At 50.9% G+C, this 14661-nt stretch overlaps 1 protein-coding gene across 1 annotated transcript; it reads left to right on the top strand.

The window, feature by feature from the left end:
- The first annotated feature begins 5052 nt into the window (after positions 1–5052).
- On the top strand, positions 5053–11205 carry TCF15 (transcription factor 15). Its single transcript, XM_033095196.1, has 2 exons — positions 5053–5571; positions 10198–11205. Exons 1-2 carry the CDS (start codon positions 5053–5055, stop codon positions 10270–10272), a joined length of 594 nt encoding a protein of 197 aa, XP_032951087.1. The 3' UTR covers positions 10273–11205.
- Positions 11206–14661: the final 3456 nt, after the last annotated feature.

Below are 14661 nucleotides of genomic sequence, written 5' to 3'. Positions count from 1 at the left end.
AGACCCAGAAACAGACCCCAATAAATATAGTCAACTGATCTTTGACAAAGGAACAAAGGAAATACAACAGACCAGAGACAGTCCCTTCAACAAATGGGGCGGGAACAACTGGACATTCACATGCAGAAACATGAATCTAGACACAGACCTTACACCCTTCATGAAAATTAACTTAAAATGGTTCATAGACCTACATGTAAAACACAAAACTATAAAATTCCTGAAAGATAACATAAGAGAGAACCTATGGTTTTGACTTTTCAGATACAACACCAAAGACACGACCCACAGAGAAATAGAAAAGCTGGATGTCATCAAAATTTAAAACTTCTGTTCCATGAAAGACAATATAAAGAGAATTAGAAGACAAGCCACAGACTGGGAGAACATATTTGCAAAAGACACATCTGATAAAGGACTATTATCCAAAATATACAAAGAACTCTTGAAATTCAACAATGAGTAAACAAACAACCCAATTAAAAAATGGGCCAGAGACCTTAACAGACACCTTACAAAAGAAGATATAGAGATGGCAAATAAGCATATAAAAAGATGCTCCACATCATACATCATCAGGGAAATGCAAATTAAAATGAGATACTACTAAACACCTTTTAGAATGGCCAAAATTCAGAACACCGATGACACCAAATGTTTGTGAGGATGTGGAGCAACAGAAACTCTCATCTATTGCTGGTCAATTGATGCAAACTAGTGCAGCCACTTTGGAAGGCAGTTTGGCAGTTTCTTATAAAACTAAGCATACTCTTATCATACAATCCAGCAATTACATTCCTTGGTATTTACCCAAAGGAGTTGAAAACTTATGTCTACACAAAAACCTGCATACGGTTGTTTATTGCAGCCTTATCATAATTGCTAAAACTTGGAAGCAACCAAGATGTCCTTCAGTAGGTGATGGATAAATAAATTGTAGTACATCCAGACAATGGGATATTTTTCAGTGCTAAAAAGAATTGCGTTATCAAGCTATGAAAACACATTAGAGAAACTGTAAATACGTACTTGTATTACTAAGTGAAAGAACTCAATCTGAAAAGCCTATACACACTGTATAATTTTACCTGTAGGACATTCTGGAAAAGGCAAAACTATGGAGACAATAAGAAGATCAGTGGTTGCAAGGATTGGGGGATAGATGAACAGGCAGAGCAGAGAGGACTTTTAGGGCAGTGAAAATACTCTGCATGATACTATATGACGGCTATATGTCATTATACACTTGTCCAAACCCATAGAATGTACAACACAGAGAGTGAACCTAATGTAAACTATAGCCTCTGGGTGACAATGTGTCGTGTAGGCTTATCAATTGTAATAAATGCCCCATTGTGGTGGGAGCTGTTGATAATGGAGAAACTATTCATGTGTGGGGCAAGGGGCATATGGGACATTTCTGTACCTTCTCAATTTTGTTGCAAACCAAAACCTCTCTCTAAAAAAAATTAAGTATTGAAATAAATATTAGAGCGAATGTGCTGTGGGGGAGGGGACTCAGGGGTGAAGGGAGAGAAGTCAAAACATGGTGTGACCAACACTGTAAGACTTTGCTCCAATGTTGGGGAAGGCAGGCAAAGCAGGCCTCACTGAGAGGCTCCACTGAATTTTGCCTGAGGAGAGGGGTTGTCAGATCAGACCCAGGGGATGGGTACTGTAGGCAGGGACGACAGGAGCAGCACAGTCTCAGATGTGCAAAGCTGGTGCCTCAGAGGAACTCCAAATGTTTCAGTGGGACTGAAGTCCAGGGTGCCCTGGTCAGGAAGGCAGGGGCCAGCTGCTCTTCTCTCAGCCTGTAAGACCCTCCTCTTACCTAGCGAACTCCTACTCAGCCCTCATACACCTCTAGGTTGCTGGAGAGGCCATGTGATTGGGGAAGGAGACTGAGGGACCTGAGCTCCTCCACTGGCCCATTGTGTGACCTCTGGCAAGTCACTTTTCCCTCTCGGAACCTCAGTTTCTTCATCTGTAAAGTGGGTATAATAACAACCTACCTCCTCAGAAGGTTGTGATGGAGAGGGAGTGAGATGAGCAGGATACAAAGTCCCTGCCCTTATATTCTAGTGAAGCTTATATTCTAGTGGAGAGAGACAACAGATAGACAAAACAAATGTGTACCGTGTTCACTTCCATATTCCCAGGACCGATAACTGTGCTGGGCACATAGTAGGTGCTCAATGAACAGTTGTGGATGAATGAATAAGTGAATGAGTGAAGGCAGTGATAAATTCTATGGAAAGAAGTAAAGCAGGGTAAAGGGGAGAGGGAGAGCTGGAGGGGTGCTGAGGGCAGGAGAGGCAGTTACTGTTTGAGCCCCAGTGGGAAGGCCTCCCTTAGGATATGAGATTAGAGGGAAGATTGGAAGGAAGTGAAGGTGTAAGCCTCACTTCCTAAGGGGATATATGAGGATAGTGCGTGCCAGGAAGAGGTGGGCTCCAGGGACAATGAGGAGGCCAGTGTGACTGGAGCAGAGTTTGGGACAGACGATGTGACGAGGTGAAGCCCCTTGTGCAGCCAGCTGAGAATGTGGCAGGAGCTGTCCCCACCCCCAGGGACAAGGCCTAGAACAGAGTCAAAGCTGCTCCCTGGCTTGGGGCCAACCCCTCATAACACTAGTACAAACGCCTCTTAGGCGGTGAGCACTCGCTGTATGTCAGGCCGTAGCTTTGTTGGCATAAACTCAGGGAACCATCACCAGCCCTACAAATGGGTACTATTATTATCTCCAGTTTTCAGAGCAGGAAACTGAGACTTCAAGAGGCAGCTAACCTTGAGCCGGAACCGGGTCTCTCGATGCCAGACCCTGGCTTGCTCCTACCACATTGTCCTGGAATTCTTTGTTTACAACTCGCCTTCCCCTCTGGGCTACAGAAAGCCCAGCTCCGTCTCATTCATGGTTTTACTTTACTCTGAGGGTGCATGAGTCAAAACCTGCCTGAGGAGAGAATGAATGAATGAGCCTACCAAGTCCACCCCCTACTGCCTTCTGGGCCCAGTTCACACCCTGTTTGGCTTCTCCAGGTTGAGCTGGAATGGGGAGGAGGCTGGACAGAGGAATTTCAAGCCACCAGAGGGTGGAGAGCTGAAGAAAGGGGGAGAAGGGGGAGAAAGTGAAAGTGAAGGGAGCCGGGAGCCTCTGTGAGGAGGCGCAGACAGGGAAGGAAATCTCCCGGTAATAATTCATTGGCTCAGGAAGCAGCAGCCTGGCCTGGGGCTGCGTGTGGGACTGACCCTGCGGGGAGGGGGCCCGCAAGATCTCCTTCTCCTCCTCCGCAAAGCCCAGCCTGGCCAAGGTCATGGTCAAATGAAGCGGTGGGGGGAGCAAGCAAGGTGTGGAAACAGGCTTTTCCGCAGACTCTGGGGCCTGAAGACTTCAGGGGCTGCTCTCCCAGCAGCCAAGGGAAACCCTCCAGCCGCCGCCACCGCTAATCCTGGCTTCTTGGCTTGGATCAAGGAAGTCAGAAAAGCACAGCATGGCAGAGCCGTGGGGCATCTTCAGGAAAGGAAGGAAGACAGAGCCCGATGCACCTAGAAGCCTTTCAGCTCCATTCCCTGTGCTCTCTCTGTCACAGGAGTTGCCATTTGGACGGAAGAGAAAGTTATTCTTCAGGCCAAATGGATGCAGGCTTGGCCAGTCCCCAGGATGGAGCTGGGAAGGGGGCATGAGCAACAGGGAACCCCAGCAGCCATCATCAGCTCTGTAATTCTTCCCAGGACCTCTGAGGAGGACATGTCAGGCTGCAATCTAAGATTTCCTGAAGAAACAAAGGCAATGAAGGAAGACAGCCTCCGTGTGTGTGTGTGTGTGTGTGTGTGTGTGTGTGTGTGTGTGTGTGACATTTGGGGGTGGCTTTCCAAGCAGAGGGAACAGCCTGGGGTGAAGATGGGGGTTGTGGATGGGAGCCAGGGAGGCAGCAGCTGTCCAAGATGGGACTGTGGTGAGTGAGAGAGAGAAACTTGCATTTGATTCTGGGGGTGGGGTGAAGGATGGGGGTGATAGTGAAGCCAAACAGGCTGTGGCTAGTGCCCCCACTCACCAATTGTAAGACTGAAGGTCAGAGCTCTTATCTGGAAATGGGAGGGGTACTCCCCCATGACTTCAGTGAGAAGATCTAAAGATCAGTAAAGTGTCTGGTGTCTGGCACACATTAGGACCTCAACCAAAATGCCCACTCTGTGAAAGCAAAGAGTCTGTTTTGTTCTTGTCTGTATCCTCAGGCCTAAAATCATGCCCAACGCATAGTAGGGACCCAACAAATATTTGTTGAATAAATAAATGAATGAATGGAGCAACTGGTGTTTGTGGGTTTTTTTTGTTTTGTTTTGCGTTGATTTTGTTGTTTTTTACGTCTGTAGCCAGGGACGTGACGCCATCAAATCTTTGGAAAGATTATAGTGCTTCTCCAAGTGTTCTCCATGGACACCACCATCACGTACGTATTGCAGATTCTTGGGCTCCATTCCAAACCTGCTGGATCAGAATGGGGGGACTCAGGGAATCTGGAATGTCAAAAGTCCCTCTTCCCCAATTCTTACATATATGAAAGTTGCAGAACCACAGGATTAGAATTTGAGGGCAGAAAAATCCGAGCTGGTTTCTCTTAATCCTCTTTCCGAACGAGGAAACTGAAGCCCAGAGAGGAAAAGGGATCTGCCCGCATTCTCTCTGCGGGTCTAGGCTGAGGGTAAAGAGTCGGGATTTGCGCACACCTCACCCCACCCACTCAGACGCCCGGCTTTAGCCCGGCTCGCCAGCCGGAGCTGAGAGCCTTCAGGGAGGGCCACCAGCTCCCGGGCCTCTTTCAACCTGGGGGTCGGGAGCGGCAGGCGAGTTGCCATTGGCCCGGACGCGGCAGGCGCGTCCCCATTGGCCAGCACGGAGCCCCCCGCCCCGGCCGGGGCGGCCGCGTGCTTGGCCCCTCCCTCGGCTATAAGGCGGCGGCCGGCTGGACCGTGGGAGCGCGCGGGAGCGCACTGTGGGGCGCGGCCGAGGCTGGGACGCAGCTCACCGAGGGACACGGCCCGGCACCCATGGCGTTTGCGCTACTGCGCCCAGTCGGCGCGCACGTGCTGTACCCGGACGTGCGGCTGCTGAGCGAGGACGAGGAAAACCGCAGCGAGAGCGACGCCTCCGACCAGTCGTTCGGCTGCTGCGAGGGCCTGGAGGCGGCGCGGCGCGGCCCGGGCCCCGGGGGCGGGCGGCGGGCGGGCAGCGGCGCCGGCCCGGTGGTGGTGGTGCGACAGCGGCAGGCGGCCAACGCGCGGGAGCGGGACCGCACGCAAAGCGTGAACACGGCCTTCACAGCGCTGCGCACGCTCATCCCCACCGAGCCGGTGGACCGTAAGCTGTCCAAGATCGAGACGCTGCGCCTGGCGTCCAGCTACATCGCGCACCTGGCCAACGTGCTGCTGCTGGGCGACGCGGCCGACGACGGGCAGCCGTGCTTCCGAGCGGCCGGCGGTGCCAAGAACGCCGTCGCCGCAGCCCCCGACGGCGGCCGCCAGCCGCGCTCCATCTGCACCTTCTGCCTCAGCAACCAGCGCAAGGGGGTAAGTGCGGGGCGTCTCGCCGCTGCCGCCGTGGGGTCAGGGGCTGGCGGGGAATCGGGCCTCTTAGGGAGCAAAAAAGGACTGGAGACCCCAGTGAAGAGACGGGGACGCGACGTGGAGTTCGTCAGGCGTGCAGTGCTCTAAGCCTAGGGTCGGGTATGGAACAGAACCACTCACTTAATATCCCCCCGTCCGAAGGGGTGCAGGAAAGCCCAGAGCTCACACGTGATTTAGAGAATGCAGATTGCTCATAGACGGACACCCCCACCCCCACCAACCAAAGGTGTGCTGGGAAGAGGGCATGAGGAAATAATAACAAAGGCCGTCATTTATTCAACTCTTCCTCTGGATGAGATGCGTTCCTCGTCCTTTCTTATTTCTTCGCTAGAACTCCATCAGGCAGGTAGCGATTCTGCCCAAGTTATCAGTGATGAAGCTCTGAGGCTCAGAGAGGTGTAATCACATGCCCGCATTGACTCAGCTGGGTCGCCAGAAAGCAGGCCCGGGGCTGGCTTAGTCTGTGTTGCCCTGAGCTACCCCGACCGTGAAACAGTTGTCCCCTATCCAAAGACCTGATCCAAGAGCAGGAGACTGAGAAGAAAAGGGGATGCATACCCCCAACCAAGAGCCTGAGGTGCCCAGCCGATGAGCAGTAGGAGTGAAGAGTGAGGTCCCCTGAGGGCACCCAACCCCAAAAGGGAGGCAGTGTTGGGGGAGTGAACTGTTCAGTCGCCTGGGCAGAGCTGGAGATAAGCTCCTGTGGTTCGTCCTGGGTGAGGATGAGAAGCAGCCTGGTAGGGGGTGTATGAGGCTGGGTAGCAGCAAAGGTTGGGGGGGGGTGCTCTCCTGGCTGAAAGCTGGTTCTCACCCTGTCCAGGCCATAAAGAGCCTGCTTCATCCCCAGCCTTTCCCTCTTCTGGCCTGGGCTTTTCCTATAGTAAAGAAGCTGGTCTGTGTGACAACTTTGGATTCCAGCAGCTACCATTTACATCTGGGGAAACTGAGGCTGAGAGTGACCCACAGCCCTTTGGAAAGTGAAAGGGCATGGGGGATTCGAGTGAGGCCTCTGAGTCAGTCCCCCAGTCTTGGGTTGTCATGGGTGTCCTAGGTCCCCTGCTTCACTCTGTTACAGGAAGGTTCTGTCCTGGCCTCAGACCACCCCCTTCTGGCTCATCAGACTCCCAGCCTGGCCTCTCACCTCCATGGCTGCCTCAGTTTCCCTGAGTCAGTCTTCTTAGGCTTAGACTTGTACTTTCTTGAGGGTCCTTGCTCTCCCAGCCATGGGTCCCGGTCAAGTGCTGCAGGCTGGGCCAGAGAGCTGGGGTGAACTTTCAGGCATCCGGTGTGGGGTGTAAAGGGCTGACTGGGCCCTCGGTGATACTCCCTGACTGCCTTTCACTCATTCATTCAGTTCAACAAACCCTAACTACCCAACAGCTGCCTTTTGCCAGCTCTGAGAACATTCCCAGAGAAGCAGGTTGTGGGCTCCTACCCACCGCCATCAGGAACTCCCAGTGCAGTGTCAGGGCCAAGGGCAAGGAGATAAGGACCCGCAAGCTGCCGTCTGATGGTGGGGAGGGGGTACGCAAAGGGACTGTCAGAGCCCGAAGGAAGCCCCCAACTCAGGGGCTAAATTCCTAGTGGATGCTTTGGAATGGAGGCAGGCAGATGCGGGGGTAGGGACAGGTGTTCTAGGAGAAGGGCATAGCAAGAGTGGGGGTCAGAAAACATGGCCTAGAGAAGGAAAAGGGAAGGTGAGGAAGGAGGCAGAGCACACAGAGCACAGGGGAGAGGCCGAGACTGGCCAGTACAGCAATCACAGTGCTCTTACTCATCCCTGATGTCCTGTACTAAGCACATTATTATTAAAACCCCTCAGCAAGCAGGGAAGGAGGTGCTCTATGTATCCCCCACTTGCTTAGAGATGCTGTCACTAGGTCAAAGACAGCCCGTGATGGAGCCAGGATCCTAACTCGGGCCTGCCTGATGGCGAGAGGCGGGAAAGGTTAGTGTGGGAAGGCCCTGTCACTGCAGGCCTGGGGAGAAGGGCTGTCTACCCCCGCAGCGGGGGGGCTTCTCTGCTGGTCTCAGATGTGTCCCATAGATCGCTGGGCCTCCCCTAGATCTGGCTACTTCCCTAGGATCTGTCTACAAGACCAAGAACCCTGCCAAATTTGGCTGCAGACGCTACACGCTCAACCCCACAGGCTCCTCTGGGAATAGGTGAAAGGGTGATCCTGGCCAGCTCTGGCCCCTCTAAGACTTGACTAGAAGAAAACTGGCTGTCTTGGGGAGCTCCTGGGGACTCCCTTCTGAGCTTTGGTGCCAGAGTGCTCCTAGGTTCCAGACCCTATTCCTTCACTCTGAGCCACTACCTCCCTCCCACCTGGCTGGTCTGGGGTTGGGTTCTCCATGGAAACAGCTCCCTGGAGCATCTTCCTGTGTAAGAAGGGGTGAAGGGTGGCCCTCTGTGGTAGAAGGAGCAAGTGGGAGTTGGAAAGGGGGTTCTTGTTTCTGCCCTGTTTCTCTTTTGTCATCTGGGGGTGGGAGTGGGATAGGATTGTCTCACAAAGCCCTCCCCAGTTGGTGTCCCCAGCTCGGGCACAGAGGGCAATGGGGTGAGGAAGCGCCATTACCAGATGATGCTGAGAACAACACTCATGAACGTTTATTGAACACTTAATATGTTCCTGACACTGTGCTAAGGGCTTTACCTGTGTTCACGTGTGCAGTCCTCACAGTAATGTTCACGTGTGCAGTCCTCACAGTAACTCCATTTTACACATGGGGAAATCGAGGCTTGGTGAGGTGAAGTCGCTTGCCTGAGGTCCAACAGGTAGTCCAAGACAGCAAGGCTTGAAGCCCAGGTCTGTCTCACTGGAGCCCAACTCCTAACCGTGGTGCTTCACAGAGCGCTTGACCCCGAGTTCCTAAAGGACAAAGAAGCTGGGCCTAGTCAGAGCCTCTTCTAAGTGCTTTTGGCAGTTTACAAGCCTCTTTCACAGCTGCATTTGCATTTTACTGTGCCCTGGGGTGGCAAGGAGAATTATTTTGTTCCCATTTCATAGAGAAAGAAACTGAGGTTCAGGGAAGTGTACAGTCCCAGCGTTCTCAAGGAACCGAAGTCTCTCGATGACGCTAGACTTGGGGTGAAGGTGGCTCTCCCTATCCCCGAGGACATAGAGTGAAAGGGTGGGAGGCTGGTTTTCTATCCCCCATCCTCAACATTACACCCCTTTTCCCCCACCCCCACTTCCCCTTCTCAGACACTCCAGCCAGAGTTTGTCTGAGAAGCCAGGGCCCCAGGCTCTGCTGGGACTATAGCCTCAGCCCTCAAAATAGCCCTGCCTGTGAATGAACATGCTGTCCCTGGGCCCGGAGAGCCTCGAGGGAGGCTGGGCTCACATCTGGATGGATCTGCCCCAACCTGGGCCCAGTGACGGAGAGGAGCAGAGGGCAGAGCTCCCAGATGGTCAGCTATTTCTCTAGATGGCTGAGAAAGATGCCTGTCCCATCACCTCCTTGCCAGGCTCAGGGGCTGGGCATTTGCCGTGGGATTTCAGACACTATTGTGTCCTGGAAACAGGACAGACTGTTGGATAACATGGATTTCCAGCCCAGCCCTTTCACCAACTGGCTGCATGCCTCTGGGCCAGTCATTCCACAGCGGGAGGTCTCCGAAGTGTGGGTGCTTTAATATCTGTGACCTTGCTGGCTTACAGTGAGATGAAACCCACCGTCAGACCTCAGAATATTGGGTAGAGACTGCCCCTGCAGGGTGCAGGACAGGTGGCGACAGGGGCTGATACCACTAGCTTCTCTCCCAATAGGCAGCGCTGATTCAAGCAGCATCCGTTGGCCCCTGCTTCGTTCTAGGCCCTAGGCTGGAACTGGGTCACAAAGTGAAGAACTTTTCCCTGAGCTTCCATCCTGATGGGGAACACAGAGAAACCCAATCGTCCCCATCTGAGGTAGCTTGGTGGAATGTCCCCGGAAAGGCAGGAAGTGTTAAGCAATTGCAGGAATAGAGAGATCCTCGCAGGGAGATGGGACCAGAGAGCATATTTCCTGGCAGAGGGAACACCCTGAATGAAGAGAGGGAGGCCAGAAATCCATAGTCTACTTTTGACGTCAATAAGTAAGCCATTGCGCACATAGCCAGGCAGTGGTGAGAACCATTGTGGGGTTTGCTTTGCCCTTCAGTATGAAATATGATTTAAAATGTATTGGGTTTTTTAAGCAATAAATCACATGGGGAAGAAATGAAAAAGGTAAAAAAATAAAAAATTTAAAAAACCATATAGAGTAAAAAAGCCTCGCTCCCATCCTGTCTGCCCATCAAAGTCCTCTCCTCTGAGGAAACTAGAAGTTTCTTGTGTGCCCTTCTCTCTCAGCATCTCAGCACACAGGAACATTCACCCAGTTCTTGCTTTTGCCCTTATATGATGGTATGTCAACATCATTCCCTATTGGTCCATAAAGAGTTTTTTCTGCCTTGTGCTGCAGAGAATTTTATTGTGTGACTAATTGCGATTTATTTATCAAGTCCCCAGTTTTTAGACACAGAGGTTAGTTCCAGTGGTGATCTGATCGAACCTCCTAATACCTCTTTCTCCCCTCCTGTAGGGTGGCCGTCGTGATCTAGGGGGCAGCTGCTTGAAGGTGAGGGGGGTGGCCCCCCTTCGAGTGCCAAGGAGATGAGCCTGGACCCCTGTGGCATTTGCTCCAAGCAGGACCCTGGAGAAGGAGGCCAGAGGCCAGCCGCTGGTGGAACCAGGGAGAAGACCCCAGGAGCCGATCTTACCCCTCCTTTGTGTAGGGACCAGAGGACAATGGCTTGGGCCCATGACCCTCTGGACAGGCCCCCTGGAACGTCTCCATCCGCTGGAGAGCTGTGAAGACGCATCCAGCTGGTCCAGTCCTGGCTGGTCAGAGACAAGGCAGAACTTTTGGAAAAACAAAGACTGTTGGTGACAGAGGGTGTGTGCATGTCTGTGCATGAGTGTGTGTGTGTGTGTGTGTGTGCGTGTGAGAGAGAGAGAGAGAGAGAGAGAGAGAATTGGTGGGTTTAAAATAAAAGATATTTTTAAATAAAATATGTTCCCAACTGAGGAAGGGAGGTACCTGGGGACATCAGAGGTCAGAGGTGACCCCTCTTCTGGACCTTGGTAGAGGCATAGATGTCACAGGTGCTGCCCTGGACCCTGGAAGGAAAGGGGGCGCTGGGGAAAGGCAGGAAGACCACTCTCCAAAAATCAATAGAACGAAAGTTCCCTCACAGTCGTCTTGAACACCTACTAGGTGTCTGGTTGTGGTTGGTGAAGAAACCTTAAGTTTAGTTGTTTTAGAATAAGGAACGTATTCATTCACATGGTTCAAAATTCAAAAGGTACAAGAGGTTATGTGGTGAAAACAAAGACTGTTGGTGACAGAGGGTGTCACCAACGTTACCTCCTTTCCTCCAGTTACCAGTTCTGCCTGTAGGCAGCCTCAGCCACCAGTTTTATTTGTGACATCCCCATTCCCTACGACTAACCAAGAAAATACAAGAAAAAAATCTTTTTTTTTTTCTTCAACTCTTTACATAGACAGCACATTACACATGCTTTCTGCTCCTTGTTTTGTTTTTGTTTTTTTTCCTAGCTTGGCTGTCATCCCAAATCAGAACAGAGATAACGGGTCTCTTCACTCTTTTAGGAGCTGCTCATACCCTTTATGAATGTACCATACAGGCATACCTCAGAGAGATTGTGGGTTCCGTTCCAGACCACCGCAATAAAGCGAGTATCGTGATAAAGCGAGTCATAATCTTTTTTGAAGGGTCTTGCCTTCAAAAAACATAACATCTGTGAAGCGCTGTAAAGCGAGGTATGCCTGTCCTTTAACCCATCTCATACCCCTGTCTTCACAAATAGGTCTGCGTGGGCACACGGTTTTCCACATGTGCAAATGAGTATGTGCTCAAAGGGGATATTCTTACCCCAGTTTTAGCTGAGATGGTTTGGAGGAATGATGGCATCTAAAGGTGCATGGCTGGCACGTGGCAGGGTGACAATGTGAGGTCTGCCCACTTTTAAAGCCTAAAGCAAGTTCCTTCACCTCCACGGGAGATGCCCCAGATGGAGTACCAGCCCCCGTGACCCCAATTGTTCTAGCAGCCCTGGGAGCTGGCGCTTGATGTTTCTCCATTTCACAGATTCAGCTGAGATGGTGATGGGGACAGCTGGTCAGTGGAGCTGGGAGTTCTTGGCTTTCCAGCTGGGGCTCTGTCCCTGTGTGGCCAGGATCAGACAAGCTCGGAGGCTGTAGGAAGGGAAGGCAGGAAGAGGGCCAGAAGAGGTGGCAGAGGTAGGCAGCTGCCCTTTCCTCAAGGTATGCTCGTGCCTAGTTTTAAATTTATTTAACAGACTTATTTAGTGTTTACGAACTGAAGACTGGCTCCAGAGGCCATGCCACTCTGCAACCCCCTGTATTTGACTCTCTGACAGCCTGAGGTGGGGCTGCCCATATTGCAAATCAACAAACAGATTACCAGGCACCCTCACTGTGCCAGACTCCACAGGGTAGGCTAGACCCACCCCATAGCAGTCAAACACGGATGTCCCTGGAGAACAAAGGGTTGCCAGAACTGCCAGTCCAGGTTGGAGAACGACCACATTTAATCCCTTTGGTTTGAGAAGTGAAGGAAAGCCCAAGGGGCCTGGGTCCTGCCCGGGAGAGCTTTACAAGTGCCAACTACCTGGCTTCCCCACTGTTCCAAGGACATTGGTGTTCCTATCCTGTGTCCCAATGCAGTCGCGCTTCCCCCTTCAGGAGCTAATTAGGAAAGCACATTGCGCTCCCTGCGCCTACCCAGGTCCAGGTCCAGGCAGCCCCTGGCAAAGCCACAGGAAAAGGACTGTGACCTTGTCAATGGCAGGAAACCTGGGAGTGGGGGCAGAGCAGACACTTGGGTGCTCCGGGCTGGAGGTCCACTTCTGCCACCAGATTTGCTGGGTGACCTCTGAGAAGTTGCTTGACCCCTCTGGACCTCCTCGGCCTGATCGCTTACCAGCAAGAACAGCTGGAGCAGAATGATAAGTATTTGTTTTGCCTTATTAAATCGTTTCAATAGATCATTTCTGCACTGGGTAAATAATTCAAATTGTGTTCCAATAGTACGCAGTGAGAAGTATATACCTTCCTCAGGCTCCTCCCCAAAGGCAACTGCTGTTAGCAATTTCCTGTGTGTCCTTCCGGAAATGCTCTATACTGATGATTATTTCTGAAAAAGTATTTATAGGTTTCCCTGCTTATGTTTTCATTGTTAAAAAAAAAAAAATCAAATGCTACAAGACCCTAGAAATATCACCCATCCCAAAGACAACCACAGTTAACACTGTAATCCTGCAGTTTTTGTGAAACGTACACTTAACACATACCGTTAAACAATCATTTAGAGCATGCTAAGTTACAATTTTTTATCAAAGTATAGCATACATGCAGGAAAATGCACAGGCCATTAAGTGTACAGCACAATGAGTTTTCACAGGCTGAGCACACCTGTGGACCCAGCATGCAGATCAAGAAATGCAATTAGGAACATCCCAGGAACCCCTCTTGCACTTGCACTCAGATTGGGTTCTTTCCATTGTGTTTCCTTTGTAATAGATAAAATCCTTCACAGTTCACAGTTCAAAAGACACAAAAGAGAACAAACTGACAAGTCTCCTTCCCTCCCAGCCACTCATTCCAGCTCTTGGAGGCAATTACTGTTAACTAGGGTCATGGAGTTTCTGCAGAGATAGTCTGCAGATATAGGCAAGTCACATAAATATTGTTTTTCCACACAACATAGCATTTTACACACCATTCTGCACTTGGACATCTTAATTCAATTTGGAGATTCTTCAGCGTTCAAAGAGCTGCTTCATACTTTTTCACGGCTGCATAGTGTTCCACTCTGCACGTTTTGCAGCTTGCTATCTTCCTTGAGTCTTGCGTAATGGACAGTTCATGTCTGTTAGCCTTTGTGAGCTGCAAGGCCAGCCCAACACACATGACTTGGGAGAGGCACAGCTGTGGAGCAGTACCTCTGGGGGCCATCTGTCTAGTACCTCTGTCCCCAAAACAATTGCAAGTGGAAAGGCTTCAGAGGTCACCCATGGCAATGGGGAAACTGAACCCAGAGAAGGACAGCAATGGGCCACGGTCACACAGCATTTGGAGGTGAGTAGAGTTGAGAATGCAGGGCTCTTTCCTCCAGCCCATGGCTCCTCCACTTCATGAAGTTCCCCTCATTGACCCAAGCCACTTCCATTTTATGAGTCTTCCGTTAGATTGAAAAATAAAAATATCACAAAACAGAGTTCTGAAAACTATGGCATATTTGGCAAATTAACTCTTAAGCACCCATACACAGTCACAAGCACAGCGTGTTATCATGAGCACATTAATAGAGGATTTACAAAAACATCAGGATATCCATGTAAAGTTGAACATCTTTGTTCAACCTTGTCTACATCTCCTGCTACTACAGGTTTTACTTCATGTGCACGTGACATCCAAAGTCTAGACCTGGACAGCAAAATACAACACATGACTCTGGACTAGATCCTGTACTGCAGGGGTGGAAATGCTATAGAGAACATTATTGGGCAGTTGGCAAAATTAGAATCAGAACAATAGAAGTATTGTGTCAACATTACATTTTCTGAATCTGCTAACAGTATGGTTATGTAAAGGCCCCAGTTTTCTCATCTATACAATGGGGCAATAATAGTGCAGACTTGTTGAGGAAGCTGTGTTAATTAACTTATGTAAAGTGCACAGACCAAGGAATGAAACATAGTAGCTCTGCAAAAAAGTCAGGCCTGGGGCCAGCCCAGTGGCTCAGGCGGTTAGACCTCCATGCTCCTAACTCCGAAGGCTGCCGGTTTGATTCCCACATGGGCCAGTGGGCTCTCAACCACAAGGTTGCCAGTTCAATTCCTCAAGTCCCGCAAGGGATGGTGGGCTCCGCCCCCTGCAACTAAGATTGAACACAGCACCTTGAGTTGAGCTGCCACTGAGCTCCCGGATGGCTCAGTTGGTTGGAGTGCATCCTCTCAA

This window comes from Rhinolophus ferrumequinum, chromosome 23 (genome assembly GCF_004115265.2).
Source record: "Rhinolophus ferrumequinum isolate MPI-CBG mRhiFer1 chromosome 23, mRhiFer1_v1.p, whole genome shotgun sequence".
In the NCBI taxonomy this organism is placed as follows: domain Eukaryota; kingdom Metazoa; phylum Chordata; class Mammalia; order Chiroptera; family Rhinolophidae; genus Rhinolophus; species Rhinolophus ferrumequinum.
Note: the sequence above shows the minus strand (reverse complement) of the source record. Positions and strands in the feature narration are given on the sequence as shown.